The 22,305-nt window shown below is 45.4% G+C and overlaps 1 protein-coding gene across 1 annotated transcript in view; it reads right to left on the bottom strand.

Annotated features, from left to right (window-relative positions):
- Nucleotides 1-21,671, bottom strand: part of cntn2 (contactin 2) — a 41,686-nt gene extending 20,015 nt beyond the window's left edge. The window contains exons 1-5 of the mRNA XM_061219544.1: nucleotides 21,543-21,671; nucleotides 21,244-21,389; nucleotides 5,636-5,750; nucleotides 2,826-2,967; nucleotides 642-817 (exon numbers count right to left, since the gene is read on the bottom strand). Of these exons, the coding sequence (XP_061075528.1) occupies nucleotides 642-817; nucleotides 2,826-2,967; nucleotides 5,636-5,726 (409 nt within the window). The 5' untranslated portion in view covers nucleotides 5,727-5,750; nucleotides 21,244-21,389; nucleotides 21,543-21,671. The remainder of the gene's footprint in view (nucleotides 1-641; nucleotides 818-2,825; nucleotides 2,968-5,635; nucleotides 5,751-21,243; nucleotides 21,390-21,542) is intronic.
- Nucleotides 21,672-22,305: the final 634 nt, after the last annotated feature.

Genomic DNA, 22,305 nt, shown 5'->3' with positions numbered 1-22,305 from the left:
CAGTCGCCGCATCCTGCAGGTTAGAGTACTGGAGAGATCTTTGAACGACACAGCAGCAGTAAAATTGCTGAACTGAAGAGTACACAGTCGTAATTGTTTTGTTGTCATTTATACGTGCTTCGAAACAAATGAATAAATAAATATTGCATTGCTAAGGAGATGGAGCATGTTTCAGTGAATATAATGGCTAGGGCATTGGGCTTACACCACCCCATAGCAGCGTAATGGCAACTATTAAAAAATGCATTTACTAAATGACTGGAATTGACCATTTTGGATTTTCTAAACATCGTCATTTACTTTCAGTTAAATCCCTGCCATTAGCCATTATTCGAATACTAAAATGAATGAATGACAATTTCTGACAGCAACAATAATAATGGAAATGTCATTTTTTAAAAATCTAATCAAAGGAGTACATTGGGCATTTGGGGCAATATGGCAGGTGCTTTGGCACCCAAAGCCCCCCCCCCCCCCCAAATGTTCACCACATGCTCTCATCAGGGCTGGCAGGTCCAATATGCAGTCTTATACAACATTATATTCTTCTCAGGCCCATGAAATGAAGGTTTACCATCAGGACCATTCCCCCCACCCCTCTCCTCCAGACACTCGTTTACCCCCCTGGCCCTGGCACTCACAGCCGAACTTGAGGTTGGCGGCTCGGCTAATGATGGTGCCACAGCGGTTGGTGGCGAGGCACTGGTAGGAGCCCCCATCCCGGCCGCTTTGGGGGCTGCTGATCACCAAGTTCCCTGCCACCAGGGTGTACCGAGGTTCCCCCTCCACCAGCACGTCTGTGCCGTTCACCCTCCACCTGTAGGGGGAGACAGAGTTCAGAGCTGGGAAACTGGTAATGGAGGTTATAGTTCCAGTGCAGGGATCATCGAGTCGAGAACTGCTGGTTTTCTACCTTCCCCCTTCCCTTTACCTGGGAGTCAGGTGTGAGACAGTCTGGCCAATCAGTAGCACGAATTGTTCAGTTAATTACCCGGGAGATAAGAAATCCAGGGCTGAATTTGGATTTGATGATGATTCATGCTTTAGAGGGCAATCAAAGGAACTTCTTGTTGAACCTGCTGTTGTTGTTGAATCTGAATGTTGACAGCCATTTTTGTAAGGTACTCAACAATAATACAGGTAAAAAAACGAAAGAAAATGAACCAACGTCTACAGTAAAGAGCCTTTTGGTTTGTATCACTTTCAACAGGTACAAAGACAGCTTTCGAGCATAGCATTGGCATAAATTGCAGAAAATGGGCACAAATGACACCTTCCACTAAATGAGAGCAGGTGATATTATGAAGGATTTATGAACGGAGTTAACCATATGCAAATTAAGAGAAGGGGTGGTGGTTCTGATTTATTGATATTGATTTCGACTGCATTTCACATCAGGGTGCGTTGTGAAGGAAATAAAAGGGCATGAGATTTAGGAAGCATATCCCCCACACCTCAGCTCAATTTCCTCAATGGCTGCCCAAGGTGTACTATCACTGAGTGTCACAGACGGGGTGCTTTTGTGGTAGTCTAGAGAAGGATGATTTATCACACTGGCTCCCGTGTGCAGAAAAGGACTGTGGGATCTGTACAGTGGCATTTTACATCACCCTGGATGAGGCTTATGGCTTAGCAGCCAGATGATGTCATGCTGAGAAATCAATAACCATCATGTTATTGTAGGCGTATTGTAGGAGTAAGACATGCACAATATACCAGGGGCAGACATATCATAGTTCCTTTCATATGAGGGCTACAGTGTAATATAATGGTCAGGGATTTCAACTCAAAAGCTGTGTCAATGATTCTCATCTGGGGTGCCCTTAAGCAAGGTACATAAACTGAACTGCTTCAAGGAATATTCAAGAATGGACCAGTAAAATAATAACAATAATAATAATAATAATAATAATAATAATAATAATAATAATAATAATAATAATAACAGTCATCATCAACATCATCATCATCATTATCATCATCCTTATTTGTATTGCACCTTATACAAATAACAGCCTAAAGTGCTTTGAGAATAAAATAAATACAAAAACAAATACATTTGCTTTTGCTTACATTTAACATGTTCAGTAGTTGACATTATGTTGGCGCGATATCCATCGGCTGGTGTTCCATAGCGTAGGAGCATGAAAATGAGAAGCTGTCCAGTGTTTTTCTGGTGATTGACATGAGGGACACGGAGCTGGCTGGATTTGGATGACCTAAGAGAGCCTTCTGGCCGGTATCTCCTCGCAGTAGATTAGAAATGTGTGTTGGTGCTGAGCCAATCTGTGCTTTAAGAGCCAATTAAAGGACCTTAAAATCAATTATAAAAGGCACAGGAAATGAGAGGGTTGAACTTATATGAGCTCTCTTTCTGTACCCTTTCTAGTCTCAGTCAAAATTCTGGCTGCTGCATTTTGAAGCAACTGCTGCCGTTCAATCTTATAAAACATTACACATAAACACTTACACTTATGTATATGCATATAGATATATTGGTACATACTGTATACAGTATGTAGGCACTATACATTAACTACGTATGTGCTTTCATACATCACCTGAAATGTTGGGGAGTAGCTTAACTACTTGTAGTAGTTAAACTAGTAATTCAATTAGATTCTGCAGTAGTTTGATAATAGTTCAACTACTTTGTGGTTGTAGTAGTTAAAAACTCCTCTGTCATTTTTAGGAATAGTTAACTACAGGAACTACCAACTACTTTTTGCTCAAATAATCTTTTTTTTCTCCAAACTGCTTTGACCAAACACCACCTCCTCCTCCTCTTCTTCTGCTTCTTCTATGGTTTCTCCAGCAATGGTTACCTGTATGTGGCAGCAGGGCTGGCTCGGGCCTGGCAGGTTAAGGTGACCTTCTCCTCACTGAGGCCTTCTGGGAACACCAGGCTGGAGGGCTGCTCCTCAAACACAGGCCCACTGTCATGGCCGGCCACACACACCTCCCCGGCTGCAACACGGAACAGAGAACTCTGGGTAAATTCCCATCTCAGACCCCCTGTTTCAAACCCCAACATTCATTACAATTCATTACGATGTGGCTCCAGCTGTTCTGGGCTACAGTGAAGGTCAGATAATCACAAGAACTAGGTCCCGTATGCCAATAAACAGCTTGTCTTTTCAAATCAGTCCTGGGCCAAGGAGACCTCTCTACAAGTCAAACTCAGACGAGCACCTCCGGTTTACTTACGACTTAACAGAGTAAGAAGAGTTGTAAATGGTTTTATTGTAAATTGGATAAATTACGATGTAAATGTTTTGGACGTTTATATTTATGCATTTATTACAGGACTAAATGGAAGCTTACATCCCACCCTGCGATGCCATATAATTGAATTCCTTTCCGAACAGCTCTCGGCATGGGTCATGAATCTCTGTTTAGATTCATATATAATGCGGATACATTCTGAGAAGCCAATGACCCATGGTAACTGTTAAGCCTTCGGATACATCACATAAAAGAGATACAGCCAGCATAAGAACACATTTGGTTGAGAATGACTCAATTATGAAGTGACAAAAAAAAAAAGCTGGGAAATATTTAGTGATCAGCTCTGTATCTTGACACAAATCCATTATTCAGACAGAGAGACACAGCAGCCTAGAAACATCGCATCCACACGTCTAGTGGAAAAAACACCAATAAAAATGGCAGCACTGCTTTCCCGGGACCCTTTCTGCCAGGGCGAGTGCTGTTATTGCTAATTGGATCTGCCGTGACAAATGTGACGGGAGGAGGAACAGGAGGCCAGGGGGTGTCGGCGGACAGACACTCTCCTGGTGTTGGGAGGGTTCAGGACTTTACTTTTAAATGGAGTTTGAGCTGTGGAGGAAGGACAAGGCACAAGAACATTGTGTTTATTTCTGTGTTTGTGTGTGAGGTGAGGCGAACAGGGGGCAGGTGAAGCGCAGGGAAGTGGGGGGGGGGGGCGTCCATTTTGAATCGGAGGAAGAGAGGAACCGGGAAAGGAAAAGAAGAATCTGCAATAAGGTTCTTCAAGGTCTCTGCCCAGCCAGGATAACACAACAATGGCACAAAGACATGTTTACTGGTGTCGGTAATGGGATTCCAGCACTGTGCATGAGGGGTCTTTCTAGATACATCACTGCCACTGAATATAAATCATTCCTGTTTATGTTTTGCACTGCGCACGACTATACTTCTCATTCGGCAGGGATTACTGTAAAGCAAAGCATTTATTATATCTGCCTTTCTCCATAATGTACGACAGATATAATATTTATGAGGCGCTATGGCAGATGGGAGCAGTGGAGAACAGTAGACTGTTGCTGCACTTGAACTCCAGGGACCGGAGTTGGAATATTTCAAATTTTAATGTTTCCTCCGAATCGTTGTCATGGTGTGAGGTGTCCCCTTAGCTGCCCATGTCCCCTCACCCATGGACAGCCCTATTTCAGAATAGGCTTCACCTGGTAACCCATTTCTACTCAATTTGGCAGTATGGTAGTAATAATAATAACAGTAATACTTTGTTCAGAAATAAAAGGTCTGGAGTGCTGAGGAAGTTGTGTGTGATGTGTGATGAAGGTGCTCTTTGTTAAGGAACACAAAAGTTAAAAAAAGACAAAAACTTTTCTGGCCTTAATTTGTTGTTTAGCTGATGCTTTTATCCAAAGCGACTTACAGCTGATTAGACAAAGCAGGGGTCTATCCCTCCTGAGGCAATGTAGGGTTAAGGGCCATGCTCAAGGGGGAGTCTGTGAGGATCTCACAGTGGCTACATCAGGGCTTAAACCACCAGCCTTTTGGGTCTGAGTCATGCACCTAAACCACAGGCTACAGGCTGCCCCTAACAAAATGAAAGTAGATGAAAATAGATGAAAACGTTGGAGTAGATGAAAATGTCAGAACTGATCTATGGGACAAAGAGGGCAGACACATATTTGAGATAGTTTACACTTTCAGACATACAATCATACCATCATTATGATCCAGTATAGATCCAATACATACCGCTTACTCACAAAACGATCATTATTGTTAAATCCTATGTGTTATTTGATGCGTCAATACCCAGAACCACATAAATACAATTACCCAGGCACAGAAACTTTCAAGGCGATGAAGTTTCAGAGGTTCAGACAGCGAGTTGAATGGAGGTGAGACAGCGCACGCGTGAGTGCATGCGTGACTAGACTGGGGTAGGATAATTGAAACACAGTCATCGCCACAGTTCCCATCAATATTTTATGAGACATCTGAATTATTTTAACAGAAGAAAAAAAAAAAAAGGCAGAAAAGCAAATATCTTCCGCTCGCTGATCAAGAATAACAACATACATTTTTAATATGCTCATTCCGACCCCCGCCTTCCCCAATCTCACTCCGATGCCAGACACATTCCAAATCACCGGCATGACATCCTGGATATTTATTTCATCGGAGGTTGGGCAAGACAAAATAGTCGGAGAACCAGAAAAATAAAAGAGAGAGAGAGATAGAGAGAGAGGGATGACAGCGAGGAAAAAAAAAGAGCGATTGAGATGTAACGGGGACAAGGTGGTGCACAAGGACACAGAAACACATTTCAATAGTAAGTGTGCGACGCAAGGCGAAATAGACCAAGGATAGCCCGTTTGGGAAAGCGGAGCCTTACCGACAGTGTAGCACAGAGCCAGGGAGCAGAGGCCCAGCAGGCAAGGCAGACGGCCCATCCTCCACACCGCACCACGCCTCGGTCCTGGCATCAGCCCACCAGCTCCTCCAGAAACCTGGCCGTGTCAAACAAAGAGCACGGTTTACCCACCGCTGCCCGTTTCTGCACTGTGATTCAGCTACGGACTGTTCCCCTGTCCATGATGCTGAAACCACACACAAGAAGAGCCTACGTGTTAAATAAAAACTGCTTTTTATTTTCTCAAAATAAATAATCTATATTATCGCAAACACAAAACAACACAAGTTCTACAAACACTGTGCCAGATACTATTTAGCTTTTAGATAAGCTAAGCATTAGAGTTTAGATGGAAAAGGCAGGTTTTGCCGGACTGAATGGTTTGTTCTTGTTTTTATGTTATGTTATATGTTATGTTGTATGTTACAGTATGTTATATTACATTACATGTTATGCTATGGTGGGTTGAATGGTCTGTTCTTGTTTTTATGTTATATATTATGTTGTTTGTTACAGTATGGTATATGTTATGTTATGTTATACCAGAGGAATGGTGCACAATTGCGAGGGAGGAGATGAAATTAATCTGGGGAAGGAGATACTGGTAGGTTTATGCTGGCATGAGGTGTGAAAACCGAACATTATGAGTCTGGCAGCAGCAGAAGTGGCTTCTGAAACCAAGATCACTCTGGAGCCATTTCACTTTCTAAACAGCCTGGCTGCCATTTCTCTGCATACCCCAGAACGCTGGCTCAACACTTCCTGCCAGCTTCTCTTCCAACCGCATCCATTAAAATTTTAACAGGAAGGCTTTTTAAAACAGCCGCTCTGACCATCGCAAAGACGAGGGGACCGGCAATATCGCTGGAGTTTGGATTCTGGAAGAGGAAACTAGCCTGGCATGCAATTCTCCGGACACTGCGACTATTCGAGTCCCTACTCCCTTCTCTGATCCTGTCACCAATAGCTAATCAGTACTGTACCTGGGAGCAGATAGAATAGGTGCCTTTTAGAGTAAACTTAGGCCTTGATTGACTGGGGAAACTGGTGGATTGTTTCCCAGCTGAGTGTGGATTATAATATTTCTCTGGTGTCTGTGCTTCATCCTCTATCTCTCACTGGGGAGGGCTGCTTGTCGGCTCTGGGCTCTGTAATTGGGGCTCGCTCTTTCGGATGGCTTGTCAAGGAGCCCATGAGCGTCTTGGAGAAACGTCCCTCTGGACCAGAACCAAACTGTTTAAGCAGTCTGGATGAGGTCCAGCAGCATCAGCTGTGCCATTCATGAATTAAACCAGTTCCAGTACCCAGCGCTATTTATTCATGGACCCTAAATCTGCCTCCTGTCTCGCACTGACTCACTGTTTTCCACACATACATGCAATCCTGGGCTTTGCGGCATTATCCAAATGCAACATTAATAAGCTGCTTTGATGAAGGACTCTAGCACCTGGACAGGGTTTTTCCTCTGTTCTCCTGTTTTTCCACTATATAGCTCCTCTATGGATATGCTATATAGCACATAAACTGTCAGCCTTTGTAACTGGGAGAGTGACATGACTTATTAAGTGGATTGATCAGCATACATGTTAGAGGAATAAGCTACTGTATATCAAAGGTTTACAGGATTATACATAGGCACCCACACACAGACAACACATCCACACCACACACACAAACACCAGACACAGACATGCACACACACACACACACACACACACACAGACACACATACCCCCTCCCACACACATACACACACACACAGACACGCATACCCCCTCCAACACACACACACACACACACACACGCACCCACCACACACCAAGCATGCATACACCACACACACAAACAGACACACACACACACACACCAAACATGTACACACACCACACACACACACACACACGCGCACGCACGCACACACACACACACACACACACACACAGACACGCACAGGAACAGGCACAGGCACGCGCACACACACACGCGTGTACACAGTCACATTGCCACACATCCAAAGTCACACCCTTTCACCTCACGGAAGATCTGATGCTAGCCTCAGGCAGGGATGCTTTTAGCTCTTCCCAGGCATCTGCTGGTGGGACCTCTCTCCCTAAATGGAGCCTCCACCCCCAGCAGGGAGCTTCTCAGAACAAGCCCCTGATTGAGGAGTGGGATGTCAGTAGGAGACGCAAGACTCTTATTTATTCAAAGGTTTTCGGAGCAGCCAAAACACTCCAGGCCCCACCCCACAAGACCACCGCACAAGATCCCCTGTAGCCAGGCAGATCTGAGGTGGTCTGTCAAAACAGGTTGTGTCTGTGTGGAGCTGACCTGTTTTAGAACCACAGCATCTGTTATTCTATCAAGATTGTACATTTCTTGCACTAAAATGCCATTTATTATTACTTTTTTGCTAGCTAAATAAGATAAAAACAAATATTGCTAATGAGGTGAGACAGTTTGACTCATTTTAAGATTGTCAGAAAACTTCTTACATTACAAGACTAAAACACTTGTTTAGACAGTCATTTGTCTGGCCTGTCGCGTAGTGGTTAAGGTAGCTTACATGACTGGAACCCACAAGGTCGGTGGTTCGATCCCCGGTGTAGCCACAACAAGATCCGCACAGCCGTTGGGCCCTTGAGCAAGGCCCTTAACTCTACATTGCTCCAGGGGAGTGTAAGCCAGTTATAAGTAACATTTGGTCTCATGCGCTGGTCAGCTTGCTGACTTCCCCCTCCCGGAGCATGCATTGTTAGCCCCCACCTTTTGGCACACATGCCTGTGGGGGAGAGCTAGAGAAGGATTCCTGGAGCCCCCCTTTTCTCACATTCCTTACAGGTTAGAGCACAGGAATACTGGAGATGGCATAAAGATGTTTCATGATATTCCCAGGTCAGAATATAGTAATGTTTGGTGTTATTCTGATTGGTTCAGTGCGACTGGTGTAATGGTTTAGTTTTTGTAACAGTCTACCTTTGATATCATAACCATTCAGGAGCCGAGGGGAAACTGGGCAAAAGCTGTCTCTGTAGAAGTCATGTGTTTTAGCCTGCTGACCACTGCCTGATGGGGGCTGGCTGTAAATTACAGATGGGTGACTCACTTTTAGGGTCAAGAACTAAGGCCTGGATTTTGGAGATAAGGAGAAGAAACCAAGCAATCTGGGGCTGTGTCTCCTTTCCTTTCATTCACCCAAATCAGGTTTATCCAAAAGGTATATTACCATGAGAGGCACAAATACATATTTACAGCATAATGCAGTTATCATGAAAACTCCCAACTACAGCATTCATAGATATGATGGGGCGGCCTGTAGCGTAGTGTTTAAGGTCAGGAAGGGCTGCCATTTGTGAGGGGCCTGAGAACTGGGGTTTCTGGTCAATGTTGTTTAAACTAGCTTTGTCAGGCCGAAGGACATAAGGGGAAGATGTTTTTGTTGAGGGGTCAATAAGTCATGGGAATCGTGACTACCAGGGCACCTCCAAGGGGGAAGACTCTGGACAATGCCACAGTGCCCTCATTTGGGCACTGCTGCCATTACACCGGTGACTGTTCTCCTAGATTAAATATTCAAAACTGCTATTAAGATAGTAAATAGACCCGGTAAAACCTTGAAAACATTGTCCATGTGATCCTTGTATCATTGCATTAAGTCTTATGTAATGGTAACAGGAATTGCATGTAAAATGGATAATCAGGAGGGAAGTTTCATGATAACTGCAACATAATAAAACATAAGGGTAATCTGTTTGGTATGGATGTGATCTGGTAAAATCAAGGAATCGGATGAGATACATTTCATACCAAATGGAGTTTAATAAACCATAGTTTCAGTAACTCAAGGGAAAACCTACATGTCCTCTCTTGGTAATCATTTCATTTTCCCTACTTAACAACCCCCAAGGGTGGGGGTCTAAATTCCAGATTTGACCACCCCTCCAGGTTGATTTATGGCACTGCCGCCTGGTTCCAAACGTACGTAAGGGAGACAGACCAATCTGGGAAGATCGTATTCGACCTCCCACACAGCACATTGTATATATATGTAAGTATCGGGAAGATCGTATTCGACTTCCCACACAACATGTCTTGTGGATGTATGTATGTATGTATGTGTAGCAGCGGAAGATTGTATTCGACTTTCCACACGGCATATTCTATACTCTGTGTTTGTGTGTAGTCCAAGCAGGCTAGGTATGATTATTTACTCGATCTCTATTCTTAATTTGTGTATTTTGTAATTGATTGTGATATTCTAAAGCTAATAACCAACCTGTCTGCGAATAAACTATTTTGTTTGTAACTTGCGTGATCTCCATGACTCGAATTCATCTTGTACCTTTTCAGCCTAAATTACAACTGAATACTCAGGGGAAAATGGTGGCTAAAGACGACTGATCGGCGGCGCGGTGCATCTGTGGTAGTTCTAAGCTGTGAGGCCAGCAATTTCTGTCCATTAAAGGGCCAGGTGATGCACGGCTCTTGTGATTTGGTGCGAAGGGAACCCATGGGCGTTACGGCGCTGGTTCCTGCCAAATTAGCTCTAAGGAGCCCAGATAATGCTACGCCAACCTGGGCTCGCAACTATCATGGCAGATTTGCATGTATTGTGTTGACTGGACCCTCAGCCTCTGAGTTCTCCACCGAACTGAGATTTCAGCAGTAATGCTAATCCCGGGAGCATCTATTGAGTAACGGTGGTGCAGGTACAAGTCGAATGTAATCACTCCCGAGGTCCGCGTAAGTTGCAAACCCAAATTTCTGAATTATATTTTAAATGAAGTCAGATAAACGAGTGAAACTATAGTAACCACTAAGCGTACAATACGGCCCCGTTTGAGAACGGAGAATATTAAGAATTGTACTGATCTGTTTCTGGCCAGCTGTAAGCGGGATATGGGGCAGGTCAATCACTATCCGACCCACGGCAACGGACCCAGTATATTCTTAAACATAATTGTGCTCTGCTCTTGTATGGAGGATAATAATTAACCCTACTAATGTTCTCCCAGCAACGCCAGAAGGACAAGCACGCAAAACCCCCTTCGGCCCCCGCTAAATTCCGTCATTGGGTTAGCGTGGGGTTTTACAATTGTGTTGACTGGACCCTCAGCCTCTGCGTTCTCCACCGGACTGAGATTTCAGCAATAATGCTAATCCCGGGAGCATATATTGAGTAATGGTGGCGCAGGTACGAGTTGAGTGTAATCACTCCCGAGGTTTGCGTAAGTTTCAAACCCAAATTTCTAAATTCTAACCTTAAATGGAGTCAGATAAACGAGTAAAACTATAGCAACCACTAAGCTTACAATATGGCCCCGTTTGAGAACGGAGAATATTAAGAATTGTACTGATCCGTTTCAGGCCAGCCGTAAACAGGATATGGGGCAGGTCAATCCTTATCCAACCCGTGGCAACGGACCCAGTATATTCTTAAACGTAATTGTGCTCTGTTCTTGGACGGAGGATAATAATTAACCCTACTAATATTCCCCCAGCAACACCAGAAGGACAAGCACGCAAAACCCCCTTCGGCCCTCGCTAAATTCCATCATTGGGTTAGTGTGGGGTTTTACAGGAGGATTGTCTCCTGCTTAGTCTAATCAACTGTACGTCGCTCTGGATAAGAGTGTCTGCCAAATGCCATTAATGTAATGTAATTAAATGTTTGCAGCGAGAAGAGCTATACTGCAAATTATTATGAATCACAAAACACAAACAAGCAAGTAATAGTCACAGCCTTGACATTCGTACTTAAATCCCCCAACCCAAAGATAATGCTAAGAGGATATTGTCAGTCTCACACAGACACCAAAACTGTATTTTTGAATCACAGAAAGACAGTTGAAACCGCAGTGTTTGTCATCATTTTGGAATCATTGTCAAGTATGTGTGGCGATGAAAGCGTTTTACTGGTATTATGTTCCACTTGTACACAACAGGAGGACTGGTTAAGAGCAGAAGAGAGAACAATCAGACAGACTGCCCTGCTTCCCTAGCACTGAGCAGCCATCAGCACAGGTGGTTAATATCTCAGCTCTGAGAAATCTGCACCGACAAAATGTTTTGATGGTGTGATTCACAGGCGCTGGTGAAGGAATGGAGATGAATATTCAGCCCTTGTAATTCCACGAGATACGATGAACCTAGAGAGGAAAGTCATTAGAAGATGAATAAGAAGATGACAGCGGAAGAAGAATTGATTATTTAGGTGACACTTTTATCCAAAGCGACTTACAGTTGATTAGACTAAGCAGGGGACAATCCTCTCTGAAGCAATGCAGGGTTAAGGGCCTTGCTGAAGGGCAATCTATGCTGATCTTATCATGGCTACACAGGGGCTCGAACCACCAGCCATCCGGGTCCCAGTCATGTACCTGGGCTACTGGGCTATAGGCTGCCCCAGAAGGGAAGGGAATTTGAGAAACATCTACAGCCTCTACAGGGTGAAGAGTTGAAGATGCTGAACTTGCTATGGCTCTTTCAGTGGCAGGACTCCATTGGCTCGGTCTGGCTGTCAATCATAGAGTATAAAGAGCTCCACTGTCCATTGTCAATGTCAATCCTGATAATGTAGAATATGGCCGGGGCAAAGTCCCCGAGGCAAAACTCAGGGGCTTTCATAGCGATGTGCTTTCCTCAACCTCTGTAGGTCGCCATTTTTTATAGTTGTATTAGATGCGGGGTTAAAGGTCAATCACTTTGGCTCTGTAGTGGGAGACTGAATGAAGGCCTTTGTCCTTTGACAAAAAAGATGTTATCTCCTCTCTTTCCGTAAGGGACCTAAAATAAAGTCACCCTTGCAGGCTTCTTCAGGGGATATATGGTGTGACATTCACAAAATGACAGGGCTGCCTCAGTCCGTTACCGTGACATTACTTCTGAGGAAGGGTTTATGAAAGAGGGAACTTGAAACGCTTGAGAGAGCAATCAGTGTAAGTGCGGGGCTCAGCGCACACACCAAACGGAATGGTTTCGAAATCGAAATGACCGTTCTTGAGAGACGCGCGTCACAGGAAAGCTGTGAGCGCCGGGCTCTCTCAAAGTGTTCTCAGGGCGTGCGACTATCAAATCAATCCCCCTCTGCCTTTCATCTCTCTATCCCAGCATGCAACTGCACAGGGCCCCTGCGTTTGACATCACAATTAAATGTGACAATAAGCCCTTCGATTGGCTCTCTGCGCCCTCCCTAACCCCTGACACCCTAGCACGCCCTTCCACTGACAGTTACAAAGGGCCTGTCTTCTGTCCACCGCCCTGCAGTGGGAGAACACGCCAAGCTCACGGACGCAAGGAATGACGCCATGATCCGGTGATGCATTACTTACCAAAGTGCTCAGCGATTTCTCTCTTCCTGCTCGCTCGCCCGGGCTGCAGTGAGCAGATTAAATGTTAAAAGTGTCCTGCATTATTCCTCTCTAAGCCTGACTGAATATGAGTGTGATTTTTTTTCCAAAAGGCAAGGAAAGGCTATAGCACTATAGTGTGAACAGGCAGGTTTTTACCGCAGTCTTAGGGCTCACAAAAATGTATTCAATTCTGGCAGGCATTGTCAGTTCAAATTACATATATGAGCCTTCATGTCTCTTTCATACCACACAATACCAGCCACACAAGAGAAATCTGAAATCTGTCAATGCGCTGTGTGGCTGTTGTTCTGACACTGCTGTTAAGCCCAGATTTCTTGTACTCCAAGATATCCATTCCAGAACTTTCTGAAAAGCGTGGTTCTCCTCCATAATCCTCTCTCTTAGCCCAAAAATAACCCCTCAATCTCCACTGACTCCGGGGCTGTAATTGCTGTCAAATCTCGCGCAGAAAGGAGAAGGTTCACTGTGTACGGACAGGTTTTACAGAAGTCCTGTGGTGCTGACAGCAGGTAGGAAGTCCGTGTTTCAGAACAGCTGCTTCCTGTCTCTGTATCTTGACCCCAGCTGGCGGTTTGAGGGTGAAGTGGACCGGGAGAGCGAGGGGAGAGGAAATTGCTGAGCCTATCAGAAGTAGCACCTTTTGCGAGCAGATTAAGAGGCGAGGAGGAGACAGGAATGAGAGGAGATGAGTTCCTCTCCTGCTGCAGTAAATGGTGAGCAGTCAGCTGAGAGTGTGTTTGTGTGTGCATGTGTGTGTGCATGTGTGTGTGCTCACGTGTGTGTACGTGTGTGCATTTAGGTGTATGTGCATGTGTGTGTGTGGGTGATTGAGTTGCATACATTTACATGTGTGTCTGTGTGTGGGTGTGTGTTTTTCTGCATGCTGGAGTGTGTGTGACTGAGTGTGAGTGTGTGTGCGTTTGTATGTGTGGCCGTGTGTGCTTGTATGTGCTGAGCGCAAGGACAGTGGTGTGTATGCATGTGCATGTGTGTTTGTGTGCCTGCATGTTTTTATGTCATGTCATGCAGCCAACTAAGACCACAGCAACATGATTAAAAGCTGGATGTTGTCTTACTGTATTGACAAGTAAACGTGTTCATGTTCAGCCGATTGATCCAAAGCCCATATGCTGTGCAGATGGTGCGCGTTCAGAGTTAGAGCGAGATAATCATCTAATTGATCTTGCCTGTGTAGATTTTTAGTGTCGGTGCTCATTGAATTGCAAGTGAGACTGAAAGATTTTGGAGAAAGTCCAGGTTGGAAGATTAGGTCTCAACCTGAAAGAAAAGTCATTTACTTAATTTATAGACCTTTTTGGCAAGGTGGAATGCAATTGCCCAGTGAGTGAAAAGCCTCAAGTCTCAATAGATGGTGATTGCCCTCTTGATCTCTCAACATTAGCCAGATGAGCTGAAAGGACTTAATATTTAGATTTTGGCTGGATACGTTTGAAACCATTCTTTTGATTATTTCTTTCAAAATTAATATGCCTCAGGAGGTCCGATTTTGTTTGGCTTTCATTGTTCATCCATTTACTGAAAATGCCTCTCATTAATTTGGTCCTCTATACAAGATGAGACTGTTTTGCTTTGTTGAAAAGCAAACTGTACTGGAAAATCTAATTCACAGAATATGCTGTGAGAAGGACATTCACTTTTTAACATGCGTTTCAATTGAACTTGATGTCTTGAATCCTCTCAGCGAGAAAGTTGCTTTGACAGCTAAATGCTGATCAGTTCCCATATTAAGGCGTTTCTAACTAGATGCTCTATGGTGGGCCAAAGTGAAAGGAAGCCATTGTGAGTCACAATGTTAATCTCTATGTGTCAAAAAATGGTGTGTGAAGATATCCCACAGCAAAGCTGCAAGCTCATCACCTGACTTAGTCATCAGAGCTGGGTAGATTTGGGGAAAAGATGTACCATCTGTGTCTGTGTTGCATTCTGGGAGACAATGGACAGCTCTGTGTCCAGGGGTGCACCCTACATCTCGCCAACCCGCCCCCCCCCGCCCCCCACACCCCAAATGCCAGAGTTAGACAGAGGCTTATTTACAGACATGCACTTCACATCAATGATAGCTCATCCAAATTCTCCGGTCCAACACAGTTCCCTCTTTATGCGCCACGGGGTCTGGAACAACTGGCCCGGGTTTGGCAGATGCCCTGGAGTTCCCTGTGGCATCAATGCCTCCAACGGTTTGAACTTTAACCTCCGGATGTGATAATTTCAGTCGGATATGCCCGTTTTGACCCTCTTAATAAATCATTAACATCCCAAAACATACCACCAATATAGTATAGGTAGGGAGGGCAAAGTGGAGATTTAGAATGTAGACCGCTGTGTGTGCACGTGAGCTCGCCAATAGATTTCTCACAGAAAACGTAATTTGTCCACTTTTTTACTTTACAGTAGAGGTGATCAAACTTACATTAACTAAGTGCTAGTGTGTTCTAAGCCTTTACTGGTCCCTGTACGATGTTAGCATGATGTAGCTAGCATACGCGAATAGCACAAAGCCATTTGCCATTTGCTTTTTAACGGCACTTGGTCATTCGAACGATATAAATAAAAGCATTCGATTAAGTTCGACGGCACCGGAATTTTCTGTCGTACCGTCCATAAATGGCAAAAGTCCCACCATAGGATTGATTTAAATCTTTAAAAGTTATACATTTTCTGAATCGTCATTAATTCATCTTGTTTCTATCAGTGATTCGGCGTGATCGGACAGTTCTGTAGCTATGTAAATGACATCAGAAGGATACAGCACTGTTATTTGCTACCTAAACTTTGACGCACGCTCGAGAGCGTTAACATGATTGAAGTCTGACATGTCTATTGTCAAAATCCATTGAAACTATGAAAAAGTAACCAGGGACTTTGGACTTATAAGGCTGGACATACCGAGTACCCAGCAAAAATATTGACCTGGCTACAGTCACACTTTTGACAGTTCGAACTGCCACCAACTGCCATGTATGAGCGCGTGAAGTAAACCAGCAAAAGCTATTGTTGTGTCACCATTTTCGAGCTCCATATACGTAAAGAATGGAATGGCAGTGAAATCTGCCTGTTCTTCGGTGCCGTCGGGGTCCAGCATTTAACATTGATGGAATGCTGGTAAAATGAGCACTTAAAAGCCACAAAAACAGTCATTTTGTCACATTAAAATTCAACCTAAGCATAATTATTGTCCACCACACGTTAATTTAAGGTTAAACTGAGATAATAATCATAATATTCATGTTGATTTCCGGAAATAAATTTTTCGGTTGTCCTCCCTAGTATAGGGACGCCAGGGTTCGAGTCACAACTCAGTGGCTCAATGTATAAACTCCAAACAGTTCAGAGTCATCGATTCATTCCATCAGAAAAGGGAGGAATTGATCTAAAGTGGCAACACTACCAAGGACAACGCTGGCCAGAGCTGTCAGCCGGAGCACTGAAATAACTGCCCAGAAGTGCACGCTCGATACATCCACTGCAGAACTCCTGAGGCTACGGCGAAGGCGCGTAACTCAACGCTTTCCAGTAAACACAACGCACTGAACACAACAGGGCGGAAGAAGTAATAGGTGTTCTGATGTGAATTAATCTCGTTTTGAAAGCCCCAAGCCATTTCGCAACCGAACAGCAAGCACATGGATTCCGCCCTGACGGAGTACTGCTCAAGGTGTTAAACCGAAAGTCTGTCCTTGACAGACCGTCACCTACCCCCCTCCACTGCCCCCCCCCCACCCCCCAGGCCTCCTAGCCAGGCATGTTGACCTACTGGGACAACCCGGCTCTCTCAATATTGCTCCTGCTTCTTAGCCTTCAGCCAGATCCATACAAACACAGACTCAGGGACTGGGAGAGAGACAGGAAAGGGAGGAAGAATTAAATCAATATGGCCACGGGTTGGTCAAGGGTTCAAGCCTCTCCAGCTGCCCCAAAACAACAACACCACAGCCCAAAGTGGGGTTCGGCTCCAGATCTGCCCCTCATCCCCGTCCCAGTGTTAGACCCTCAGGGACTGGGGGAGGAAGGGTGGGGGGTGGGGGGTGGGGGATGTGGTAAAGGGCAAGGGAGGACGCTGAAAATGCTTGAGGCAACCCAAGATTATGCAGAGAGAATAATGCCTTTGCATTATTACTAAATTTCATTCATGTATTTCCTTCTCTTAGAACACTTAAAGAAAGGAGAGAGGCTTTCTGCTAGCACTGAGGTGAGCTGGCTGTACAGTGCGTTTCTGTCACTGCTGACCGTGTTAAACCAAAACCCTTCATAACTTTACTGCTTCTCACTATAGTTTTATTGCAGTGCTTTTTCATAGAGATTTTAAATGTGTATAGGTTCACATTTAAGAAAATAGTTTTTGATTTTTTTCCGAGGGATGGGGGAAAGGGGAGGAGGCAGAAGGACCTCAAGCTAAAAACGCCAACATGAATCTGAGGTACTTCTGTTCTGGGAGCTCCTAGTCTATAAATTGTCCTGACACGTTATCTGATTAAAACACTGGATATCTGTAGGCAAATGCAAATTGAGAACACTTAATCTCCCGGTGTAAAGCTGAAGAAGACAGGGATCAGACGCATCTCTGGGACTTTTAGTGCGAGATATTGTACATTTCTACATAAGGGCTCAGAGGAAATGCAAATATTGCAGAGACTCGTGGCAGGAAGCAGAGCGCAATGTGCTTCACAAAATGCATGAGAAATGAACGACGGTAACTGAATGACTCACACAAATGCCACTAAATAGAGACAATGCATAAATGTTTTAACAACCTTGAACCAATAACAACCCCATCTGAGCAATCTGTAATCACTATGCTGCAAATGTAGTGATTTCAATTATTGGTAAAAAAAACATAACAGCAATAAAATCCTGTTTCTAGAAAAAGCTGTAGGTGTTTTGAGGTATTTAAACATTCACACAGCTTGTGCGACCAGAAAAATGCACAATTCCCAGCAGGACTGCTGGAGACAAGCTCTTGGATTTCACACGCAAGTACCAGACCCAAAAATACACCCCAAAAAACAGCATCCTGGGACACATTTTTTGTCATTAGTTCCAAACTTGATCTGTGTTGCAAAATGCTCTCTAAAAACTGAGCTGTTTAAAGTTTCATGAAAAGGTTGAACTATAGAAAACAGCCAACTTCCAGGACCTCTGTTTTGACATAATGAAAAATGGAAGAAAAATGTAGTCATCTCCAAGGTCTAACTGAATAATTTTGCATGTGATTGTACAGGCGCATGAGGGAAATAGTGGTTGTTGTAGGTTTAATATTAACTTGGAAACTGAAAGAACCATTCATGACACTGCAGAGAGCATTTTAATGGTTATAATTGTGACCATGAGCCAAAAGCTAGAACCCGTGCTGTACAGTACACAAATGCAGAATCAGGATACTAAAGGTGACTGCTACATGCTGTAAGGACCACTGAACCCTAGTCTTCAGGAGCTTTCAGGTGCCTCGTTTTGCATCCGTGCCCCTGTCGTTGTCCGGTCCGGGACACCCATCTGCCGGCCTGTCTTCCTGTCCTCATTGAAATCTGAAATCTGCCCCACGCTCTCTTCCCACACTTCACTGGGTTTTCATTTGCAGATCTGTCGCCGGTCCAACCAGTGCCGCAGCCCTCGCTAGCCTGTGTCTTTCTCTGTGTCCACTGCACACACCCCATGAGAACGGTTCAATCTCAGAACACACCCACACACTTGGAACTCAAGACCCATTGTGGCTTTAGTCCCCATAACAAAGGTTCAATCTCAGAAAACACACACACACACACACACACACACACACATTTGGAACTCAACACCCATTGAGACCTGTCCATATTGGTCCCAATAATAAAGGTGCAATCTCAGAACACACACATTTGGAACACAACACCCAATGACACATGTCCACACTGGTCACCATAATAAAGCTTCGATCTCTGATGACACACATCTGGAACCCAAGATGAGGTGAGTCTGACATAATTGTGTCCGAGAAATTGATCTTTTCCCGTTGCATTAGTCAAGCAGATTAATAGATTCATTTAGTGAGGCTAACTGTTTCCTGAGGGAGGGGTGGATGGATATTGAATCCTTGCGGATGGGGGGGGGGGGGGGGGGTGAGGTCACGATTATGAAAAACAAAGAGAAACAAAGAAACCTGCCCAAGCATCAAGACTAGCTGGAGAGAAATGACAGAATTAGATAAATAAAAAGAGACAGGAGGGAGTTTCTAATTAGAGAAACTACGCAACTTTCTCAGTGCGTAACACATATCAAAGCCTGCATTGTTCAGAGGGACAGGCAAAAGCCTAACAATGGTCATTCTCTTCCTGGGCTACAAGTTGTGAATGCATTCTCTCTGTGTCTACTGTCTATCTGTACATCTGAAGAAAATTTAGAAACACTGGGGTTCATTCCTTATGAGTGAGCTAACCGCCATCACAAGCACTTTGAGTCAAACCCTTACAAACCTCCATTCTTCCTTGGGCTAATGCGAAGACTGTGGCACATAGTGTAATTACAGCATATCGCGCAGAAGAGCCTGATGCGCTAATGCAGCTATACTCAGACCGAAGGTAATTAGCTGCCATTAATGTGTCTGTGTCTCTGGACCAAACAGTGACCGGTGCTGCTGTTTGACCAGCATACAGAGGGGTGCTATGGAGTTCCACACCAGGGTGACGGTGGTGGAGATAAACCTCCCGCTTGTGCTCAGTGGATCAGAAAACACACCCGTCCAGAGACGCTGGGCCACAGTCGTGTCGTCAGCTGCCTAAGACAACTGTAAATATGAAGAGAATGAGAGGGGGAGGGAAGGAGGAGAGAGAGAGAGGGGGAGAAGGAGAGAGAGAGTGTGAGAGAGAGAAGGAGAGAGGGGGGAGAAGGAGAGAGAGACAGGGAGAGAGTGAGAGAGGGAAAGGATTGAGAGAGAAGGAGGAAAGGAGGGATAGGTGCATCTGTATTTACGCCCACCCATCTGCCTGTCTATCAACCAGCTTCTCACCTCCACAAACAGGAAGAGTCCCAACTCCACATCCCAACAAACAGGAAGAATCCCAACTCCACACCCCAACAAACGGCAAGAGTCCCAACTCCACACCCCAACAAACAGGAAGAATCCCAACTCCACACCCCAACAAACAGGAAGAATCCCAACTCCACACCCCAACAAACAGGAAGAATCCCAACTCCACACCCCAACAAACAGGAAGAATCCCAACTCCACACCCCAACAAACAGGGAGTGGTCCATGCTGGTGCAGGAGAGACCCAGTGATAGAGAGCCCCATAAGAGCAGCTATGGAGGAAGCATTGACACCCAACATGACAGCAACGCTAAGCCTTGTGTAGTGCACAGCTAAAAATAAAGTCATGTTGCGAACCACAAAGTTCAAGAACTCTGAACTTTAGAGTGAACTTTAACCTTGTTTGAAGCTGACCTTTTGTAGCACATCAGATCACATCACAGCTTTGTTTGAAGCAGACAGATGTGACTTGCTATTCTATATTATTGCTACAAGTAGTAGTTTGTTGACATTTTGGGATAAACCTGGGATTTTTGGTTTTCCCATGTTGGGTTCACAACTGTTCTATCGCTGCAGCCACCCTACTACTATAACCGCTGTAAAGAGTGTTTTTAAACTGACAGATGGATCCTGGATGGAAGTTTCAACAGCTGGCAACACTCGGTTCTTCTTGATGATTTGTGTAGTCATCGCCGTACTAGCATTGAACCCCACATGTCATTCTTGTCATGTGAAATCCATTGAAGAGCAACACTGACCACACAAGTGCCAGCCTCTGTCCTTCAAGGGACTCTGACACAACACAAGCAGGGGGATGCCCTACGCGCGAGCTAAGGACACGACCAGCGAAGAGTGCGAAGAGGGAGCATGGCAGCTGCATGCTGGGAGTTTGAACACAGCAGAATCAGCCCTGCGATCTATGAATCATCCCAACTATGCACAACCCATCCCCTTCTTCCGCACGATCCCCGGAAAAAAGGGCAGCCTTTCAAAACAATTTAAAACAATAACAACAGTCACAACACCGCACCATGCCACTTTAAGAGCCCTCCCCTTACCCGCCACCCCCCTACCCCACACCGCCTAACATCCCGGCAGCCTAAACGGCCAGCGCAGCTATTAAAAGGACGCTCGCGGTGCTAATTACGCACAGTTCAGCCGCAGACGGTAGAGGGGGATGCTCGGGTGCGATCGCTAACCTTAATTAGAGATGCGGAGTAGGAGCGTCAGCGGGACGGAGGTCTCCTCCGGGCTGCCGGCTGTGTGGAGCGTGGGGCGGGGGGGTGTGCAGACGCGTGCAGGAGCGCTGGTGGTGGTGGTAGTGAGGCTGTCCTCTTGAGGCGTCCTGGAATAAAGGAAACTGCATGGGATTTTCACATAATGAGTCTCTCTCTCTCTCTCTCTCTCTCGAGCGCGTTCTCCCCCGGTGCACTCACATTGACAGATCCGTGCTGTCTCTCTCTCTCTCTATCCCTCCCTCCCTCGCTCGCTCACTCACCCTCGTCCGCTCCCTCTCTCCCTCCCTTCGTGAGGCGATTCGGCTTAACTGCAGCCCTGTCGCATTAGGATGTGTCCTCCCAACAAAACAGCCCACGCTCCCTCTCCCTCTCTCTCTCTCTCTCTCACTATCACACTCTCTCTCTCGGACTCTCTCCTTCTGTCTCTTTCTCAGTCTCCTTTCATACTCCAGAGCATCCACCCCCTCCACTCCTCTGCTCTCTCTCTCTCTCTCTCTCTCTCTCTCTCGTCCCCCTGCGCTACACCCACCCCCCCACCTTATACACCCGCCATGCGTTCCCCGGCCCCTGTCCCTTATTCTGAAACACTCACCGTCGCTCTCTCTCTCTCTCTCTCTCTCTTCTGTTCCTGCTCTCCTCTCCTCTCCTCGTTTCTCTGGGAGGAAAATACGATCCGGCTTCTTCCTTCCCTTCTCTTCCGTCTTTGTATTGAGCTACTCCTGTGCCTCTCGGATTAGACTGCGAGCTCTGGTGAATTCCCTGCTCCTCCAATGGGGTCTGTTTTATTCCCCCCCCCCGCTCCCCCTCCCCCCTCATACCCCCTCCCACCCCCCCACTCTCCCTCTCTTGCTCACTCACCTCACTAATGAATTTCTCATGCAACAATATGCACACATCACATCAGAGGACTTCCATGTACCGGGCCCAGGGGTGCTCTGTGTCCTTGTATATTTCAGCTCTTCATAAATCCAAATTCTGCCCTATTAATCAGGTTCAAAAGCATCCTAGCAACACGGGAACCAC

This window comes from Conger conger, chromosome 14 (assembly GCF_963514075.1).
Source record: "Conger conger chromosome 14, fConCon1.1, whole genome shotgun sequence".
Classification (NCBI taxonomy): Eukaryota; Metazoa; Chordata; class Actinopteri; order Anguilliformes; family Congridae; genus Conger; species Conger conger.
Note: the sequence above shows the minus strand (reverse complement) of the source record. Positions and strands in the feature narration are given on the sequence as shown.